Source organism: Doryrhamphus excisus, linkage group LG21 (genome assembly GCF_037039965.1).
Source record: "Doryrhamphus excisus strain RoL-2023G ecotype Guam linkage group LG21, RoL_Dexc_Guam_v1.1, whole genome shotgun sequence".
NCBI classification, from domain to species: Eukaryota; Metazoa; Chordata; class Actinopteri; order Syngnathiformes; family Syngnathidae; genus Doryrhamphus; species Doryrhamphus excisus.
Window position 1 is genome coordinate 1,805,072 of NC_136377.1, and position 23,320 is coordinate 1,828,391.

General features: G+C 37.6%; 1 protein-coding gene across 1 annotated transcript in view; it reads left to right on the plus strand.

Moving 5' to 3' along the window:
• Positions 1-7,260: 7,260 nt before the first annotated feature.
• The window catches only part of spns2 (SPNS lysolipid transporter 2, sphingosine-1-phosphate), a 68,341-nt gene continuing 52,281 nt past the window's right edge, over positions 7,261-23,320 (plus strand). Inside the window, exon 1 of the mRNA XM_058086303.2 lies at positions 7,261-8,050. Coding sequence (XP_057942286.2) covers positions 7,816-8,050 — 235 coding nt within the window. The 5' untranslated portion in view covers positions 7,261-7,815. The remainder of the gene's footprint in view (positions 8,051-23,320) is intronic.

The window sequence follows — 23,320 nt, forward strand, 5'->3', positions numbered from 1 at the left end:
GGCCCAATTTCAACATAAAAATGTATATTATATTATATAATAATGAGAATAATAATAATTATTATTATAATAATTATTACATATTATATATAATTATTATTGCAGATACTTATTGGTACCCATAAAAACATAAAAATGTGATATCGGTCAACGTTGGTATCAGATTTTTTTTCGCATGCACGGGGAGAACATGCAAACAGAGAAGTCCGATGGTGGAATTGAACACGGGTCTCCTAGCTGAGAGGTCTGCGCGCTAACCACTCATCCACCGTGCAGCCCAGCTTTTTATATCTGTTCATCAAATACCTTAAGCTCATCGGAAAGTCGCACAAACGAGTCGCAGTCACGGTGCGGACCGTAAGCGACACTCATCCAACTGTGCGGTTGGCGCTACAATGGCCCAATGCCGTCCGCCTCTATGTATTTAGCATTCCTGTTCCAGAATCCTGCTGGCCGCCGGGATGGAGCGAATGCAAGGTGGTAATTACAAAGCCCCATGAAGACTATAAATACGAGCCGCAGCACCACGCAGATCTGGTCTGGCGGCTCATGTGGACTTGTGTTGTGTAGCGGCTCCCATTGTGTCCGTTTAAGCAGACCTGAATGTACGTTTACTTTAGCTGCATTAAGAATTGAAGCCGAGGGGAATTATTCAGCGCCAGGACGTGTAAGATGATGATATCACAGCAGACTGTTAAGTCGCCGCAACCGAGACGAGTGACCCGGGACCAAGGAGACCCATCTGCGGAATAAATAATGAAAATAGCTAATAAAATATGCCGTCTTTGCCCTTGAATATTAAATGTAGTCGCCGCTGTCCCTCGGCCTGCTGCTCCTGCTTCATCGTACGCACAGCGGCACAGATCCGGTCATTGCTCAGCTGCTCCACTTCAGTGAGGAGTCATGGCAGGAGGAGAGCAGTTGCTCCGGAACAGACAACACGGAGGTCAAGGGGGGGAGGGGGTTTGCGGAAATGTCAAAATGGTAGAACAGACACCTCAAGTCCGATCGAAGGCCAGACGGCACCGGCTCTAAAAAACGAAGTCAGGTGGTCAACGCCACAAGACGTCAGCTGCTCCCAAAGTCCACTGTGGTGATGTTTATTTTGTGTGGGACACACCTGGAACTTGAAATGTTCAAAAGGTTTCAGTCAGGCGGGGGGGGGGGGGGGTCCGATATAGTATTGTCTTATATGTCGTATGTCTACTATATTGTGTCATATATTCTTTGAAGTTGACTATAGGGGTGTTATTTCATGTCCAGAGAGCTCTAATAATGCATAACAGGTTTTCGGTGGTCTAATTACAAAAATAATAGTAGAAAATAATAATAATAAATAGTGTCCGATAATACTATTTCCTTTGACAGAGGAAATTATTATTTATTTCAATATATAAATATTAGAGTTGTCCGATATTGTCCAACTCTCAATTTCCCATACCGATATCAGCCGATACTGATACCAATATGCGTAGTAAACCGATATTTATCGGTTCCTGATTTATAAATGGAAGATTTTTGTAATTAGACCACCGAAAACCTGTTTTACGCATTATTAGAGCTCTCTGGACATGAAATAACACCCCTATAGTCAACTTTAAGGAATATATTACACAACATAGTAGACATAATAATACTAAATACGAAATATACGACATAATATAGACTCATACATGTTAGTATTGGAGGGCTGTCGAGTGGTTAGCGCGCAGACCTCACAGCTAAGAGACCAGGGTTCAATTCCACCCTCGGCCATCTCTGTGTGGAGTTTACGGTTTCCTCCCATATTCCAAAAACATGCTAGGTTAATTAGCGACTCCAAATTGTCCATAGGTATGAATGTGAGTGTGAATGGTTGTTTGTCTATATGTGCTGGGATAGGCTCCAGCACCCCCCACGACCCCCCACGGTAGAAAATGAATGAATAAATGCATGATTCCTTATTTACAAATGGAAGATTTTCATAATTAGACCACAGAAAACCTGTTTTATGCATTATTAGAGCTCTCTGGACATGAAATAACACCCCTATAGTCAACTTTAAGGAATATATTACACAATATAGTAAACATAATAATAGTAAATACAACACATAAGACATAATATAGACTCACACATGTTAGTATTGGAAGAGTTCCCTGTTGTGTTCCCTTCTTTTACATGGTCTCATCAATGTAACATTACTGACACCTAGTGACCGCTGTAGAGTACTACATGTTGATAAAATGTCTTTGAATGCATCTTCTTCGAGACGTGTTTGTATTGTTGTTTTTTAGCCAATTTTATGCTAACAAAATGCTTAATTTAGTTTAATTATGTGAAATATGCATATATTTATATGCATATACATATATATACATATATATAAGAAGATGCATTCAAAGACATTATATATATATATATGTTTGTATTGTTGTTTTTAGCCAATTTTATGCTAACAAAATGCTTAATTTAGTTTAATTATGTGAAATATGCATATATTTATATGCATATACATACATATATATATAATGTCTTTGAAAGCATCTTCTTATATATATGTATATATATGTATATGCATATAAATATATGCATATTTCACATAATTAAACTAAATTAAGCATTTTGTTAGCATAAAATTGGCTAAAAACAACAATACAAACATATATATATATAATGTCTTTGAATGCATCTTCTTATATATGTATATATATGTATATGCATATAAATATATATTGTAATAATAATATATTGTGTAATATATTATTTAAAGTTGACTATAGGGGTGTTATTTCATGTCCAGAGAGCTCTAATAATGCGTAAACAGGTATTTTTGAAGTAATAATAAGTAGTCAACCATAAAACAGAGCAGATTGATTCATTAGTATAAAGTACAAAATTATTAGCAAAAAGCGAGTAAAAAAAACCCATGAAATGAAATATGTTTGTAAAACTGTCAACGCTGATCCCTTCGAGGACATGTTCCCATCTTCTGGTGGATCAGGTCTTAAAACGTGTTTAGGAGCAGGTCCAGCTAGACGCTTCATTAGCTCCCCCCCCCACAGCGAATGGCCACCGTGGGTCATTTCCTACAGTGTTGGAAATTGTGTATGTTTTATGAGCGGGCGAGGTACGTCCATGTCCATTCTCTCCTTCCAGTTGTTCGGCGTACATTGTGTACCCGCGGAAACCAGGACGTTTGGTGTGAAGAATGTTCCATGAGTCCAGGAAGGGGAAATGTGTGCATTAAAGTGGACGTAAACACGACTCATTGGAGCGACAAAGGAAAACAAAGGTTGTGTGATTACTGTATTTGGAAATACTATTGTTTGCTCTCATCTCAGGGCTCAACGTAAAAAACTCCAAGTGAATACCTGAATACTTTGTGTACTTTGTGTACGTATTTCTGATGTTTAATGCTCATTTTTCATACATTTTATTGTTGATATTTTATTTTTTAACATACTTTTAGTATTGGCTAGGATACAATGAGCCATCTCCAGTCATCCTCTTATTGCAGAGATTTCATGGGGAGGGGGGGGGGCACTTGGGGCCCCGTGGCTGTTTTTTTATTGGACTACCACACCCTCTAAAAAGGCATTCTTACAATAAAAATAACATAAAAAAAAACACAACAGGAGTCATTTTTACAAGAATAAAGTCACAATACTAAGAGAAATAAGTGAAATGCTAATAATGAGAATATGTAGTTTTATGAATATGAAAAGTAATGACATTTAATGGCGTAAAGTTTCAATATTATGGGAATAAAGTCTAAATATTATGGGAATAAAGTCTAAATATTGTGGGAATAAAGTATAAATATTATGGGAATAAAATCTAAATATTTGGGGGAATAAATTCTAAATATTATGAGAATAAAGTCTAAATATTGTGGGAATAAAATGTAAATATTGTGGCAATAAAGTCTAAATATGATGGGAATAAAATCTAAATATTTGGGGGAATAAATTCTAAATATTATGAGAATAAAGTCTAAGTATTGTGGAAATAAAGTCTAAATATTGTGGGAATAAAGATTAAATATTTATGGGAATAAAGTCTCCATATTATGGCAATAAAGTCTAAATATTATGGCAATAACGTCTAAATATTGTGGCAATAAAGTCTAAATATTGTAGAAATAAAGTCTAAATATTATGGGAATAAAGTCTAAATACAATGACAATAAAGTGTAAATATTATGGCAATAACGTCTAAATATTGTGGCAATAAAGTCAAAATATTATGGCAATAAAGTCTAAATATTGTGGGAATTAAGTCTAAATATTGTGGGAATAAAGTCAAAATATTATGGGAATAAAGTCAAAATATTATGGGAATAAAGTCTAAATATTGTGGCAATAAAGTATAAATATTATGAGAATAGAATCTAAATATTTGGGGGAATAAATTCCAAGTATTATGAGAATAAAGTCTTAATATTGTGGAAATAAAGTCTAAATATTGTGGGAATAAAGTTTAAATATTGTGGGAATAAAGTCTAAATATTGTAGAAATAAAGTCTAAATATTGTGGGAATAAAGTCTAAATATTGTAGAAATAAAGTCTAAATATTATGGGAATAAAGTCTAAATATTGTAGAAATAAAGTCTAAATATTATGGGAATAAAGTCTAAATATAATGACAATAAAGTCTAAATATTATGGCAATGAATAATAAAATAAATAAGTTAAATGTAACGTAAATAATAAGTTAAATATCTAAGAAGAGAGTTGAAATATTTGGAAAATTAATAATAATAAAAAAGCAAAAATCTACAAAACCTGACCACAAACCTTAAATACATTTTCATATATTCTTTTCATATTTACAGTACATGTAGTACGTGTTTAATACTACATGAAAATATCAAAGTGGCCTTTGCATCCTTTCAAAAAGTCCGAACCCAACTGGATGAAAAGTCAGATAATCCTTCGTTTATCAAACCTAAAAAAAAAAAAAAAAGCTAAGCCAGTATTGGTTGTTCTGCACACAACAGGAAGTGATGTCATCTCCGTCACACCCTATGTGTGTTTGTTTGCCTGCGTGACAGATTGCTTATTTTCTCCTTTTATTCACCGGTTCCATTTGTAGCCTCTTATTTTGTCACTTCCTGTTTTGCCTGTTTTGTCACCTGCTCTAACTCCAGTTGCCGTTGTCGATGCGTTGGGCGTAATCGGTGCGTTGGGCGTAATCGGTGCGTTGGGCGTAATCGCCGCGTGTTTCTGCATCCAAAAAGATAGCAATAAAAGCAATAAAATAAGATAAGCATCACATGACCAGTGTGTTCATCAAAGAGTTCTTCTTATTATGACTATGATGTAAAAATGTACGTCTTTCAAATGCAGAAAAATGGGAAGTCGACTTGTTTGATATCTTTGTGATGTCACCAAGCGTCTGACCGACAACAGAAAGAACGACTCAGACGATTCGAATGATCGCAAGACGAGAAGACGGCAGAGACCGCCGGTATGTAAACAAGCTGACAGCCATTCCGTCTTCTTCTACTTTATTTGCATGTTGATGCGTCCTTATCGCCGAGCGGTCGCTGGGCCCGGCGATTAGCCGGTTATCTCCCATCCTGCACTAGAGGCTCAGCCCTGAGCCGAGACAGGAAGGAAGGCTTCAGAGAGCCGAGCGGTGACTCAGTGGCTCCGGGCCACATAGCAAGAAAAGCTGCCAGAGATAGGTCCGAGTCCGCCCAGCTCTTCTGTTTGACAGAAAAAAACCACACAGGGTCCCGCAGACATGAGCCGCATATCAAACACATCCCGAAGAAAGAACAACTGTGCACTCGCGGCTCCCTTCCTCGGTTCTTCTTCTCTGAGTCAGTCCGACGAGTTAAGTTGTGGCAATAAAGTCTAAATATTATGGGAATAAAGTCTACATATTATGGCAACAAAGTCTAAATATTTTGGGACTAAAGTCTAAATATTGTGGAAATCAAGTTTAAATATTGTGGGAATAAAGTCCAAATATTATGGGAATAAAGTCTACATATTATGGCAATAAAGTCTAAATATTATGGAAGTAAAGTCTAAATATTTTGGGAATAAAGTCTAAATATAATGCCATTAAAGTCTAAATACTATGGCAATAAAGTCTAAATATTATGGGAATAAAGTCTAAATATTGTGGAAATAAAGTCTAAATATTGTGGAAATAAAGTCTACATATTATGGCAATAAAGTCTAAATATTATGGAAGTAAAGTCTAAATATTATGGGAATAAAGTCTAAATATTGTGGAAATAAAGTCTAAATATTGTGGAAATAAAGTCTACATATTATGGCAATAAAGTCTAAATATTATGGAAGTAAAGTCTAAATATTTTGGGACTAAAGTCTAAATATTGTGGAAATCAAGTTTAAATATTGTGGGAATAAAGTCTAAATATTATGGGAATAAAGTCTACATATTATGGCATTAAAGTCTAAATACTATGGCAATAAAGTCTAAATAAAAATTTGAAATGAATTCAATAAAAATGTCAAAAATACTAAAAATTCATGAACTGAAATGAAAGCATAAAAAATACAAATGAAGACAAAAACGTCAAAAAAAGTATAACTAAAAATTACTTAAATAAAAGTAAGTGTAAAAATAATATTTTTTAAATGAATTCAATAAAAATGTCAAAAATAATAAAAATGTATGAACTGAAATGAAAGCATAAAAAATACAAATAAAGACAAAAACGTCAAAAAATGTAGAACTAAAAATGACTTAAATAAAAGTAAGTGTAAACACTATCAAAATAAATAAAAATTCATTCATTCATTCATTTTCTACCGCTTTTTTAAAAATGAATTAAATAAAAACATAAAAAATAATAAAAATTTATGAACTGAAATGAAAGCATAAAAAATACAAATAAAGACAAAAATGTCAATGACTTAAATAAAAGTAAGTGTAAAAACTAACAAAATAAATAAAAATTAATTCATTCATTTTCTACCGCTTTTTTAAAATGAATTAAATAAAAACGTCAAAAATAATAAACATTTATGAACTGAAATTAAAGCATAAAAAAAAATAATAATAATAAAAAAACTATGACTTGAATAAAAGTAGTGTAAAAAATACATACAAATAAAATGACTAATTAAATGTCAAAATTAAACTCAATTAAATAAAAATGCAAAATATCATAAAAATAAAAATAATAGCTGAAATGACAGCAAAAAATAATACAAATACATAAAAAATGAATTCTAAAAATGAAATAATAATGTAAAAATAATACAATTAAATACGACTTATTGACCATTGGTCCCACTTGGAGAACATTTTAGAACTCCTGGTCTCGGCACCACATTGGGGTTCCTGTGGCTGCCCGGGTATTACATACATATCCTACACATCCATACAATGTAGTACTTTAAACATAACATTTCCACAGAGTACTACAAGCCGTGATAAGAAGTCATTAATCGCGGTTCCCACCCAGTCTTCCCCATCAGTTATCTTATCCAGCCCCTCCACGCTTTGCAGTAGTTTCCCCGGCATCTGCAGCCTAATCGTGGGGGGGGGCTTCTCTCATTGGCTGCGGGACACGCACGGGGCGTGGTCTACATAATGTCACCACGCCCCCTGCGCTCGCTTTGCCTTGACAGCCTGGGGAAAAAAAAAAAAAGTCAAGTGAGGAGCGCTCCTGCCGTCAGTCACTGGTGGAAAAATATGATCCGGACAGGAGCTCATCCTGCGCTCCAGGTTTTAGGACAACTAGACTAGACGAGCGGATTCCTTAGGCTGCTCTTTCTTCCAAGTATTTCTTGTCCTTCTCCGTTTTTTTTGTTTTTTTTCTTCTCGCTGTCACTTTGCGCCAGAAAATGTGCGTGGACGGCGATGGATGCCAGCTGGAAGCCTGCGGCAGTTCCGAAGAGGTGCGCACGCTGTCGGGCAGCATGAGCCCCGCTGCGCTTAAAGCCAACCCGGACCTCCACGCCTGCAAACCCGGGCAGAAATTTCGCGCCGCGCTGCTCCGGTGCCGCTCGCCGGCTGCCGCTGCTGGGATCCTCAGTTTTGGGAACGTCCTCAATTACATGGACAGATACACCGTAGCCGGTAAGAGAGCTTTTTTATTTTAATTTGCCGATAAAAAAACACACACGTTAATCTGCTTTTTATGCGGACATATTGAATTGTCTTCGGTCTTCATCCGCTCACCTCAGCTGAGGCGGGCGGAACAATGGGATTGCCTCACCGCCGTGGACCGTCCACACTTGCGGTGCGTTTACGTGCTTGCGTAGACCACAGTGGTGCTGATTGAATCAAGCCCGTCTCTCAAGGAAACGCTTTACTGTGGACGAATGATTACACATTGATCAATAGCCTACAGTATTGATGTCTCAAAATAGATTTAAAGAGGAGACAAGGTGCCATCACTTCCTGTTGGGGGGGGGGGGGGGGGGGGGTGTGGTGTGTTGATGAAGCTTTTTTTTTTTTTTTTTTTTTCTTCAGCTTGGTTGTGAGATGCTGAGATGAGGCAATCGGGTGTTAATCCTGCGTTTCTTCAGTGTTGCATTCAATTGCTGTTGTACAAATAACGAATGCTAGCTTGATGCATTTGTGGATATTATTCCAAGGGATTCCGACATTCCCATTCTGTCCACCTTGAGAAGGTCCTGTGAGAACTTTTGGGAAGATGAGTTGTGGTCATTGGGTGGATGTGGGTGCGGCACCATAATGTTTTGCATTATGTATGTCCGGGATGGGCATCGGACCCTTGGAAAAATTCCCTAGCAGGAACATCTCCGGGCTTTCTCTCCTGTTCTGCTGGGCGAGCGACACGGCATCAGTAATTAGACGGTTGAATCTTCCCAACACAGTGTATCCGGTCTTTTTTCCCAAGGAAAAATAACTCCCGTAAAGTCGCTTATACCAAATAATTCAAGGTCTGCTGCGTGGAAGTCGGATCTGGGAACACCGAGGGAAAGAAACGGGTGTTTTGCTTTCCGTTTTCCCCAAAAAAATCCCACTCATCCTAATCCCAAGTCAATTACGCAGACATGAGCGCACACCCTCAGAAAGCATTCATGGAATAAATGCCCCCCCCCCCTCTCTCTCCCGCATCCACACACACACACACATCCAGACCACCATTCCCGGGATGAATGAGAGAGGGGAGTTGTGATGGGAGGAGGGGCCGGCTGCTGCAGTGGAAGGCGGGCCCCGTTGGAAGAAAGTGGACGTAGAATGGAGGCTGCATTGGGATGAAGACAGGCCACACCCCCTCCTCCTTCTCCTGAACGTCAAAAGGTCTTTGTACCGATAGCCGTGACTGGAGTGTGTGTGTGTGTGTGTTTGGGGGGGGGTGGGGGGGGGGATCACTAAAGCATTGTCAGTACTACAGAGAGTGACCGTTCCAGACACCGGAGCTTTTCTGCCTGGCAGGAATGTTGGGAAAATTGCACCCGGTGATGTGCAGCAGACAGAAAATGAAACCAAAACCACACACACACACATATACACACATATACACACATATATACACACTCCCTTGCCCAACTTGTTGGTAGTTGTGTAGCATGTAGAAGATGCATTGTGGTCTTAATACAAGTCCAGGTCCGACGACCCTTCAGGTTTTGCTAAAGGGCAAAGGCAGCCAATGACAACGAAGGACCACGTCCATTTTTGAGCTCAGCTGAGTCACGGCGTTGACGTAGAGCGCCCTGTGGTCCTTTTTATGACTGTCTGACGCAGACAAGGCCGCATTATACTACGCACGGCCGTGGATGCAAGGAGGGGCTTTTCCTGACCACCTTCCAGGGATGTCGGAGTATGATGGATTTGTTTGTGGATTACAGTCCATATTCATCGACATGAAATGTAAATATGGAATATTATACTGTCGCTAGTGGCTCATTTCCTACTTCGGTGCCTGAGGGCAGGTTGATGTTAATGACATCAAAACAATAACTACTGTATTTTATGGAGTATAAGTCACTTCAGAGTATAAGTCAACAGCCAACCTATGGAAAAAAGTGCCACTTATAGTCCGGAAATTAACATTTATTTTAACATTTATATTTCACATTTGTCCTTAGTTTTAACATTTATTTTTTTTATTCTTTTTTAAATATTAATTTATAAGTCGCTCTGGACTATAAGTTACAGGAACAGCCAACCTATGAAAAATTGCCACTTATAGTCTGGAAAATACAGTATATATATATATATATACTTAATATTTATTTCAACATTTATATTTCACATTTGTCCTTAGTTTTAACATTTATTTTCTTATTTTTTTAAATTCATTTATAAGTCGTGACTTATAGTCCAGAAAATATGGTATATATATATATATAACATTATATTATAATATTTACATATTTACATTACATTATAATATTTATATATTAGTCGCTCTGGAGTATAAGTCGCAGGAACAGCCAACCTAGGGAAAAAAGTGCGACTTATAGTCTGGAAAATACGGTATATATATATATATATATATTATATTACATTACAATATATTATTTATATTATATTACATTATATTATTTATATATATTAAACATTTATTTTAACATTTATTTTCTTATTTTTTTATATTCATTTATAAGTCGCTCTGGAGTATAAGTTGCAGGAACAGCCAACCTATGGGAAAAAAAAAGCGCAACTTTTTGTCCGGAAAATACGGTATCTATATATATATTTATTTATTTATTTATTATATTATATTATTTATATTATATTACATTATATTATTTATATATATTTAACATTTATTTTCTTATTTTTTTTAATATTAATTTATAAGTTGCTCTGGAGTATAAGTCGCAGGAACAGCCAACCTAGGAAAAAAGTGCCACTTATAGTCCGGAAAATACGGTATATGACGCTATATAAGGTTCTTTAAGTGTTAAAGTACTTCCTTTCCAGCCTACTTGTTGAATAATACATTTATGTATGTACATAAATATATTATGGTGTACCGTCCCTGTAACTTTAAACCATTAAATCACCTCAAATACTTTTTTTTATTACCCTTACATTTAATTGAATTTGAGGCTGCTTGGAACCCTTAAACCCTGGACTTGGTTGCACAGCAGACACCCCTCGAGCTTATCATAAAGAAGGGATTAAGTCGTTTTTTTTCTTTTTTTTCCAGCGAATATGAGGATATGCGAAGCAGACACTCGCCACTTGAAGTTATTTGCAACCTTGATCTCTTTTAACTCCGCCGCAGTCTCGTGCGCACCCCCCTCCGAGAGCCAGTAAAGGGGGGTAATTTGAGGGCCGCATGCTAATCTGTTGGGGAGCTGCAGATTAGGGCCCCGGGCTTCATGCACGTGAAAAAAAAAAAAACGCGTCAAGCTGTCACTCCAGGAATGCGCCAAAACAAGGATGCGTCCCATTGGGCGAGCGGAGGAGCTCTCTGCTTGTGAACTTTTGGCATCTTGCGCTTAGACGTAGACGAGCTGTGGTGATAATCCTCTTAAGACAAGCTCTTTGTCACGCAGGAATAAAGATGTAGCGATACATCCAGTCTGACAGGCTGCGTGTTTTGGTTATCGTCCACATCCCGACCCAACGCGACTCTCGACCGGCATCGACACATGGGTACGGGATAAATGCGTACCACGTATTTCCTCGCCGCTACATGATGTCACACGCCGCCGTCGCCGCCGCCGTCTGGCGTGTGTGGAAGTGTTGGCTGTAGCGGAAGGGAACCGAGTTTCAGTTCCACGGTGAATCAAACGACAGCAGTTGCTTGGCAGTTTTCAAAATTAATAAATATGGCCGATTGTTTGTCAGGAAATTTATTGAAACACCCGAGAATAAGTCTTATTTATGTCTAAATGGGACCACTTCCACACAAAATGGGAGGAGAGATTTTTTCATTCTGCATAAACTCTTGCTTGGCAGTTTTCAAAAATTAATAAATATGGCCGATTGTTTGTCAGGAAATGTGAGATATTTATTGAAACACCCGAGCACAAGTCTTATTTATGTCTAAATGGGACCACTTCCACACAAAATGGGAGGAGAGATTTTTTCATTCTGCATAGACTCTTGCTTGGCAGTTTTCAAAAATTAATAAATATGGCCGATTGTTTGTCAGGAAATGTGAGATATTTATTGAAACACCCGAGTATGAGTCTTATTTATGTCTTATCTTCTGATTCCATGTACTATATTGGGTAATATGAGTATAAAGGTGACTATAGGGGTGTTATTGTATGTCTACAGAGCTCTAACAGTATTAAAAACCATGTTGAAAGTTGTTCTGAATGCGCTAACTACCAAAAAGTTTGATTTATAAATAAGGAAACCTAATCTGTGGAAACATATTTAGGACAGTCTGGCCTGGAACCAATTAAAAGCGATGAACGGTTTGGATGACTGGATATTCAAGTGCAGTCGTCCCTCGTTTAGCGCAGTTGATTGAGTCCAGACTTGACTGTGATAAGTGAATTTAATAATAAATCGAAGATTTTTGTACTTAAAACCATACAAAAGGACAAAGTCACAAGCCTAAATGGGACCACTTCCACACAAAATGTGAGGAGAGCTTTTTTTCATTCTGCACCAAGTGCAGTCATCCCTTGTTTAGCGCAGTTGATTGAGTCCAGACTTGACTGTGATAAGTGAATTTAATAATAAATAGAAGATTTTTGTACTTAAAACCATAGAAAAGGACAAAGTCACAAGCCTAAATGGGACCACTTCCACACAAAATGGGAGGAACTTTTTTCATTCTGCATAGACTCTTGCTTGCCAGTTTTCAAAAATGAATAAACATGGCTGATTGTTTGTCAGAAAATGTCCGCGCACCCATGAGACATTTGTTGAAACACCCGAGCACGAGTCTTATTTATGTCTTATCTTCTGATTCTAGTTAATTGGGTCCAGACTAGACCGTGATAAGTGAATTTAATAATAAATAGAAGATTTTTTGTACTGAAAACCGTAGAAAATGATAAAGTCACAAGCCTAAATGGGACCACTTCCACACAAAATGGGAGGAGCTTTTTTCATTCTGCATAGACTCCGTCGTGCAAGTTAAGGTAATGTCATGTAAGCTAGTTTTTTATCGGTGTAAAGTGACTTAGCCATAGTCAGACAAGCGCAACACAGCGAGGGAGCGATGTTCGAACCCCGAGTGGGGATCACTGGCATGCAGGGATTTTGGAATGGGGGGGGGGTAATTGTTAGCTGTTACATCACCGCATATGTAAACAGTGCTAGGCTGTGTGCGGATCTTGTTTCATTTCTTTTACACATGAAAGGTCGGCACAGAACAGTTGCACAAGTTTTTATGGCGGCTGCTCCTTTCTTCTGATTCCTGGCTGTTTCCAATTAGATCATCCCTTCAAGTCAACACTTTGGGTTTACTTTTACTGCATGTCAACAACATCTCCTATTTAGATTTTTATACCCTGGTGTTAAAATAGAGTCACCGACAACCACATGGCGGACTTTTCCAGACATATTTCTTAGTAATGTCTTTATTTCGATATCCTAGCGTGCTGCACGGCGAGCAAACACGCCGTGTGTTCTTAAGGCTCCAATTTAGCTGACGTCTGTAATAGAAACCAATGGAATTAGACAGTGCTCCTTCCTCTGCCCCTGCAGATTCTTTCATGTGGCCACCCCGGATTTTTACCATCGAGCAAACACACTCCCCCTTGCATCAGCTTTCACCGCAGACGTGAACTCGACATGGAATGGAAACGTGGAAAGTCACTTTTTGGTTCCTTTTTCACTTTGGGAATCTCCGAAACTTCACACTTTGCCATTTTGTTTAAATTATCTCCTTTTTCCAATGCTTATCCTGTCCTGTCCGGGAGCTGGAGACTACCTATCCCTGTTGATTTGGGACTACTGCTGCTCATGCAGCCAATCACAGCCTGTACGGAAGTCAGGGGAGTCAACCACTGGGTCAATTAGGACCACGTACACTGGATCCCGCACATTTGCAATTCAACATTCGTGTGATCTTTTCACCAAAATAGACACATCGGAATCATCCTAAGTTGGTAATAAATTAATTACTAAATCGGAAGTTTATCGGTTCCATACCCAAATGTGATAAGTGAATTTCCGCAAAGTATGATTCCTTATTTATAAATGGAAGATTTTCATAGTTAGAGCATCAAAAACCTCTTTACACATTATTAGAGCTCTCTGGAGATGAAATAACACCCCTATAGTCAACTTTAAAGAATATATTACACAATATAGTAGACATAAAGACCTCACAGCTAGGAGACCAGGGTTCGATTCCACCCTCGGCCATCTCTGTGTGGAGTTTGCATGTTCTCCCCGTGCATGCGTGGGTTTTCTCCGGGTACTCCGGTTTCCTCCCACATTCCAAAAACATGCTAGGTTAATTAGCCACTCCAAATTGTCCATAGGTATGAATGTGAGTGTGAATGGTTGTTTGTCTATATGTGCCCTGTGATTGGCTGGCCACCAGTCCAGGGTGTACCCCGCCTCTCGCCCGAAGACAGCTGGGATAGGCTCCAGCACCCCCACGACCCTTGTGAGGAAAAAGCGGTAGAAAATGAATGAATGAATGACTGATTCCTTATTTATAAATAGATGATTTTCATGTTTACACATTATTAGAGCTCTCTGGAGATGAAATAACACCCCTATAGTCAACTTTAAAGAATATATTACACAATATAGTAGACAGCTAGGAGACCAGGGTTCGATTCCACCCTCGGCCATCTCTGTGTGGAGTTTGCATGTTCTCCCCGTGCATGCGTGGGTTTTCTCCGGGTACTCCGGTTTCCTCCCACATTCCAAAAACATGCTAGGTTAATTAGCGACTCCAAATTGTCCATAGGTATGAATGTGAGTGTGAATGGTTGCTAGCTAAAAGTAACCAATATCAAGGTGGCCCACGCATCCTTTGTTTTTTCAGTATTCTGTCCTGTGTGGAAAAACGAGGACATTTCTGAAGGAAATGTAAATGTAGCATTAGCATCAAAAAGGTCAGCTGCGTGACTAAAACCAAAACAGTTGACCTGTACAACAAGTCTCTACCGCTCTTATTTATTTATTCTCACGGAGATGGAATTCAGGGAGTCCAGACTGGAATTATTGCTTGACAGTGTGCCTTACACAGCAACGTGCGGAATCCCTCAAGTATCTCTGGCGCAGTGATTACCAGAGCGCAACCCCCCCCTCAACCCCCCCTTAACATGTCAAAGATCAACGAGCAAGCCGTTGACTCGGCAAGCTACCGAACGGTAAAAAGATAAGGAGGCTGTTAGCACCAACTTGATAGGAAATCTAATGATGGCAACACAAAGCAGCATTACAGTGGCACCTCCGTTAGCGTCCGACTCTAACCAAAACATATGGCATTTTCCCCGTATCGATGGTATATTGCTTTTCCATTATTATTTATTCTGGGAAAAATTTGACACGGCATCTGTTTTGGTTAGAGTCACACCTAACCAAAACAGATAATAACGTAATAATAATAACAATTATTATATTATATTATTATAATACATTATATACATATGTATATATATACGTACATATATACATGATATTATATAATATATTATTATTATTATAATTAATAATAATTATTATTACTACTCACAATAATAATAATAATTATATATTATATATAATGATTATTGCCAATAATTATGAGCATGCATAAAAATCGGCCCATTTTCAACATAAAAATGTGATATTGGTCGACGTTGATGTCAGATTTTTCCCCCCCAATCACTAAAAAAATCCACATATGTGTTCCTAACCCCATAGGAGTTATGTCAACGTAATAATAATAACAATAATTATTATATTATATTATTATAATACATTATATACATATACATATATACATGATATTATATTTTATAATATTATTATTACTACTACTAATAATTATTATATATAATTATTATTGCCGATAATTATCGGCACATATAAAAATCGGCCCAATTTCAACATAAAAATATGATATCGGTGGACATTGGTATCAGATTTTTTCCCCCAATCATTAAAAAAAATCCACATATGTGTTCCTTACACTATAGGAGTTGTGTCATGTTACACATATCAGAGTCGGACAATATTGGCATATCGATTTTTTGCAAAAAAGCCAATATCGGACATCCCTAATAATAATAATAATGTAGTCATAGCAATAAACATCATTTTAGGAGCATAGAGCTGAAATAGTCGCAACATTACGAGAAACAAACGTATTTGAAAAATTAAAAAAAAGCCCAAAAATTACTTGAATAAAATATTATATTTGAGTAAATATTAAATATTAATATAAATGTAATATTAACTGGCGTATTTATGCAAACTCTGACAGCTGTCGTATGTGGCAGTTTATTGACAGCGGCGCTGCATTTGAACATCCCGGCTTCAGGAATAAAGATAATCTTTCCTCGTATTTACATGTGATAGCGTCAACAGCTGGGGGGGCGGGGGCGCGGGGGGGGGGGGGGGGGGGGGGGGCGTGGATTATATAATAATATTTTCTATTCAGGCGCAAGGCAAAGCTGCGTTTGTTCCATCATTTTTAGCGTCCTTGCATCCACGTCTGCCTGCATCACGGTCGCAGCAGTTGCAGTCACATCATCCAAGAACCCCCCCCCCCCCGCCGTCATTGCGCTTCAAAATCAATGCAGTGAATTTCCGAACGGCGAGCATGTGCACGGGCGTTTTCAGTTCAAAGGTTGATTTCACAGCGTTTAATGACTGACTTATTAGCGTGCCAGGCCTGAGGCTGCCCACCGCGCAGTCGCTACGTGGGCTGCTGGGATGATGCAAGGCGTAGAGGCGGGATGATGCTTGGACTTGGACTTGGACTTGGATCGACACACACCGAGTCCGTGCATCTCCAATTCTCAGTTGTGAATATCGTCATCCATATTTAGAAAATGGGTCAGGTTCTTTTTTTGACTCACTTTCAGTACCGGCCATGTTAGATGATTGGGAGTGATCTTTCAAGGCATACAGAATATTGGGTTCTATGATTATTTAGACGTGGAACTTTCATCATTTTACCTTTTTGTGTTCTTTATTATTCAGCTGTAAAACATTGGTAAGTTTCAGGAAAATTGCAGAAAAAAATAATGTTGTTTCAGCAGCACAGAGTTGAAATACGGGAAAAAAATAGTTGTAATATTATGAGAAACAAGCAAAATAAAGTTTCCATTTTTGGGAAAAAGTTATTATATTTTTGGAATAAAGTCAAAATATTATGGGAATAAAATCCTAATATTACATATTATTATTATTTGATATATTATATATTTAATAAAATATTATATTTTATATTTTATTTTATTATTTTATTATTATTATTTCAGGAAAAATATATTAAATATATAATAATAAAAAATAATAATATAAATAAAATTTATATAAATGTATTTATTTATATAAAATATAAATATATATAAATAATAAAAATATATTAAATATATATAATATTAATATATATATTGAATAGATAATAAAAAATAATATAAATAAAATGTATATAAATTTATATAAAATATAAATAATTATATATAAATAATACAAATAATACAAAGTTATTAAATATATATATAATATTAATATATATATAAAATAATAATATATATAATATAATATATTTTAAAAAAAGATAAAAATAGAAAAAAAGACCAAATCTCATACTAATAATACAATTTTTCACCGACAGACATTGAATTGTATTTCTTACATATGCAATCACATCAATGTGCAGGCCGCTATGCTGTGCATTTCGGCATTTTATTTTATCGGAATGGCCCAAAAGCAGATTTGTAATTATGTCAAAGTCCAAAAACTGCCGTAGGTTAAAAAAATGAAGAATTTCTCCAAAAGTTCTGTGACCAAAAGTCCCAGACAAAAGTACAAGCAACGGTTTGATTGGGTTACGCTGACAACCGCTCATGTCAACGTGACGATCCGTGTGGGTCCGAGAAGTCAGGACGGAAGTCTCGGGACGGTAATAACATGTTCAGCTCTCGTATTTATACATCTCAGAATTTGTAGCATGGAAATAAATGTTGAAATGACACAAGATATGTTATTATTTATGGGCCCAATGTAGTCGTTATGGCTGCCCAGAAGGGAATCCTTTTTCATGTACTGGAGTGGAAGTGGTGGAAGACGTCGCACGAAGGAGACATGGTGACATTCCAGTACGCACGGTCCAGAAACCAAAAACCACATTTAGCGTTTGATGGTCTGCGCCTATTAAAAAGCTATAAGTTGTGTTTTTTTTTTCTTTCCATACCAAAAACAAAGCCTATCTTCTTAAACAATGACTTTGCTCGGCACCGCCACCGTGACTTCATCAGGAGCGCATCAGTGGATTATTTTCACGGTCGAAAGACACACACAGCTTCATCCTGGCATAATTAAAGTTGTCTTGCGTTAATAAAAAAAAAACCTTGAAGATAGTCGAAGCTTATCTTGGCTGTTTGTAATAATTACACAGCGAGGATGTTTCAGCTGATTCATATCAGTCTCATCGTCCAACGCGTGTGGGGAGATACAAGCTCATTAAAAATAGACAATGACTCCAATCCGCATCAGACTTCCAGGCAGGCTTCTTGTGATGCGAAGCAGTGATAAGGCTGACCGGGGTGGCCGTGCCAGAAAACTATTTCAAATGTACATAAATGCAAATTTGGCCAAAATGTGCTTACCGGGGCGTACGCTAACCAAGGTTATACTCTTGTTGCTTGAAACAGAAAATGGACACAAACCAAGGTGAAATTTTGGCCAACATGTTATATATAAAAGGAAAAATGTGCTAACTGGGGCGTCCGCTAACCAAGGTTACACTCTACTTGCTTGAAACAGAAAATGGACACAAACCAAGGTGAAATTTCAGCCAAAATTTTATATATAAATGGAAAAATGTGCTAACTGGGGCGTACGCTAACCAAGGTTATACTCTTGTTGCTTGAAACAGAAAATGGACACGAACCAAGGTGAAATTTCGGCCAAAATTTTATATGTAAAAGGAAAAATGTTGTAACTGGGGCGTACGCTAACCAAGGTTACACTCTACTTGCTTGAAACAGAACATGGACACGAACCAAGGTGAAATTTCGGCCAAAATTTTATATGTAAAAGGAAAAATGTTCTAACTGGGGCGTCCGCTAACCAAGGTTATACTCTACTTGCTTGAAACAGAAAATGGACACAAACCTTGGTGAAATTTCGGCCAAAATTTTATATATAAATGGAAAAATGTGCTAACCAGGGCGTACGCTAACCAAGGTTATACTCTTGTTGCTTGAAACAGAAAATGGACACGAACCAAGGTGAAATTTCGGCCAAAATTTTATATGTAAAAGGAAAAATGTTCTAACTGGAGCATATGCTAACCAAGGTTACACTGAACTTTCTTGAAACAGAACATGGACACGAACCAAGGTAAACCTTTTAAATGTAAAAGGTGAAATTTTGGTTTACATTTTTTATGTAAACCAAAAAACATGCTAACTGGGGTGTACACTAACAGAGGTTCTAGTGTACATCTTTGAAAAATTTAATGTTTGCGACTCAAGGTGAAATTTTGGCTTGCATTTTTTCTGTAAACCAAAAAACATGCTAACTAGGACGTACACTAACAGAGGTTCCAGTGTACATTTTTGAAAATTTTAATGTTTGCGACTCAAGGTGAAATTTTGGTTTGCATTTTTTATGTAAACCAAAAAACATGCTAACTGGGGCGTACACTAACAGAGGTTCCAGTGTACATCCTTGAAAATAAAAATTTTTGCTACCCAAGGTGAAATTTTGGTTTGCATTTTTTATGTAAACCAAAAAACATGCTAACTGGGGTGTACACTAACAGAGGTTCCAGTGTACATCCTTGAAAATAAAAATTTTTGCTACCCAAGGTGAAATTTTGGTTTGCATTTTTTATGTAAACCAAAAAACATGCTAACTGGGGCGTACACTAACAGAGGTTCCAGTGTACATCCTTGAAAATAAAAATGTTTGCTACCCAAGGTGAAAGTTTGGCTTGTATTTTTTATGTAAACCAAAAAACATGCTAACTAGGACGTACACTAACAGTGTACATTCTTAAAAATACAAATTTTTGCTACCCAAGGTGAAATTTTGGCTTGTATTTTTGTATGTAAATCAAAAAATAGGCAAATCGAGGCTCACTCGAATGTATTTTTGATCGAATGATCGCTTTGTTGACAACTCTGACTCGATCTTCTTATTTTGTTGCAAACCCGATAATGTATACAATGTGTTTATGAGCGATGGATGTATGGTAACACTTAAAAAAATGCTAAGCTATCGCACCAAAATATATAGTTGACACAATAAACTAGCATAATATGTAATATATCTTGTGAATAATTAATTCGATTGTATTTTGCCGAATAAAAGACAAGCGTACGGCTGATCCCAGCAATGGGATCGGTACTCGCCCGTGCCTGGACAGCGTTCCAGCAAAACGTAAATATCTGCAAAGCTATTGTCCAGATCGTGTGTGTTAAGTTCTGGTCTTATCGCTCACAGATGTCTGCTGTGAAGGTCGAGTTCAACGCCCTTCGGGTATTTAATGGAGACCACCTTGTCAGCCCCCCCCTCAAATACCTTTGCCCCCCCCGTTCCCATTTCATCCGATGCATAATCTCCTGTGAACAAGCGGATCCTGGATGGATTATTGATGAGCTATAGGTTCAGTCTGCTCTCCCGGCGCTTCACCGTGTATTCTCACTACAGATATGAAATATTTAGCACGTACTGGCTGGGAATAATGCGCCACGAGATCCGGAGCTGAATGGAAGCTTTTGATTAGCGAATCAATGTGACGAGTCGGAGTGTCTGCGTTGTCATATATCATAGAAGTCGTTGACGTGACTCCTGTACGTTCTCAACCAGGACTTCCCACCTCTTGTTATTTTTGTGGGGGGGTTGGAATCCGCCTCAATAAGCCGTGAAGCCATGAAGTCAGCGCTGATGTGTTTCTCAAGACATTTGCAGCACATTTCCTTTCTGTGTGGCAGGAAAAAGTATTGAAATGAAAAAAAAAAAAATGGCTTCCTCGCCCGTTGTGGCCACATGGCGAGGGAGGAGAACAGTCGGTCAGGAGCCCCAACGGCCACAGTCGGACATATTTGTGGTCGGCTTCTCTTCGCTTGCGTCGTAACCGCTTTACACGGCGGCCCTTTTCTGCACGTTTGTTTGTCTCTCTCATGCTCGTATCTAAAAACTGATCATAAGAACAAACCCAAACATGCACTTTCTCCTTAGTTATTATATTTCCTGCCTCGGTCTCTCACCGACTATTTATACTGACTGGGTGATCGCCCTCCTTAGCCGGAATGAAGGGAAGGAAGGGGGGGGGGGGGGATTGAGCCGCATGAGCACGGCGGTCTACCGCTTCACGCCAGATTTTGGCCAGAATGAATGACTTCCATCCACTGGTTGCCTTTCAAACACACGCTGTACTATATAGAGCAGGGGTCTCAAACACGCGGCCCGCGGGCCAAATGTGGCCCGCAGGACACTAGTTTGAGGCCCCCGCCTTGATATGAAAGTTCAATGTCAGTGCGGCCCGCCGCAAGTTTGATATGGATGCTGTATGGTATCATGTACCCAGAAAAAATTATTACGTTTGATTCATGTTCATGTTAAAGGTTAAATAACTGTTAATAGTTATCCTCCCTATCCGTGTGGAAGTGGTAAGTTTTTGGCTCTTTAAGTTTAAAGGAAATAACTTGAAGGCTACCGTTTAAGGTCGCTAGCTCTCTAGTTTGCGAGTTAGCATGTGTCTCAAGACCCTGCAGTTGCGCAATATGTTGTAAATAAAAAGAGTATAAATGTGACTATAGTCGTGTTTTGTCATGTCTACAGGGCTCTAATAATGCTTTGTTCATTTTAATCTGAAAAAAATCATTTGTCTACCCACCAACTATATGTGCTTTCTTAAGTTTTTATTATTTGTCAGTTTATTATTATTATTATTGTTTAATTTATTTATTTATTACTGATTGATTTTCTTTATTCTTGATTTGTTTATTTATTTTTCATCTTATTTTGTGTAGAAAAATAAAAAGTAAGATATTTGAGAACAGTGGAATGTTTTATCAGAGCTTTTTTTGTAGAAAATCGGAACAAAAGCAAAGTTTATTCATTTTTCTATTTTTAATAAATGTGTGTGGTTTTTTTTTGGAAAACCTGATGCAGCCCAGCCTGAGAAGTTATGATCTTCCTCATTGGACATGTAATTATGTCTATTCATGATTCAAAAGATGACAGATTTAAGAAACACGACAGTCAATTTCCCAAAAACAAATTTGCTTGGTTTCACTTAAATAAAAGTATAATAAAATAAAATTAATTAATGAGGGCATAAATACATTAAAAAAATCGAAATTACTAATAAAATAAAATATTAATTATTAAATTAAAAATTAAAAATAAATGCATATATGTCATAAAATATTAATTATTCAATTTAAATGTTAGAATAAATGCATATATGTCATAAAATATTAATTATTAAATTTAATAATAATAAAAAATAAAATAAATGCATATATATGTCATATAAATAAATCAATAAATAAAAATAAACAAAAATGACTGAAATAAATAAACCACACCTGCCCAACAGAAAGTTACCCAGCATGCCTTGCGGGTTGAAAATGAGTCAAAAATAGCATTGCTTTGCATATATTGGCGTGTAAGCGAATATGCTAAATACTGCATCGTCCGTGTGGTCGTGTGTTCCACATGTGTTACCTTTAGCGTCACCGTGGGTGTCTCAATTACTCAAGCTTTTCTGTCAAGCGTAACGTAACGTAAGCGTAACACCAGAGATGCGATTCCGATCATCTGAGTGATATCGCGGGGGACTCACCATGCGGGGTTTCGCTACAGGCATTAGGTACAACCGATAACGACGGGAGCATGCCTACAATAGACTGAAATTGCCAGCCCATAATAATAGCAGCAACGCTACAATACACTGAAAATGCCATCCGATAACAATGGTAGCATCCCTACAATAGCCAAACAGCTAACAGCGCCGTTCATATTCAAACCCTGCACGTTGGCTCTTGTAAATGGCGCATGTGTGCTATGTTTACTAATTTGGGTCCCCTTTCCGCTCGCTCAAAAATGGGGTCACAAAGGCAGACTTCATGAGCGGGTAGGAATAAGCGTCAGCTCTGCATTGCACCGACTTATGTATGAAGTCTCTGTTTGCGGCTGTAGGCAGCGTACGCGTTCTGTGTACGCTTCAACAACACAAAAATTACATTGTTTTTGGTTGTGGTTGTGTTTGATAGATGACAAGCTACTTCCTGGTTCCATGAACCGGGGGTGGTCTGTTCCCCC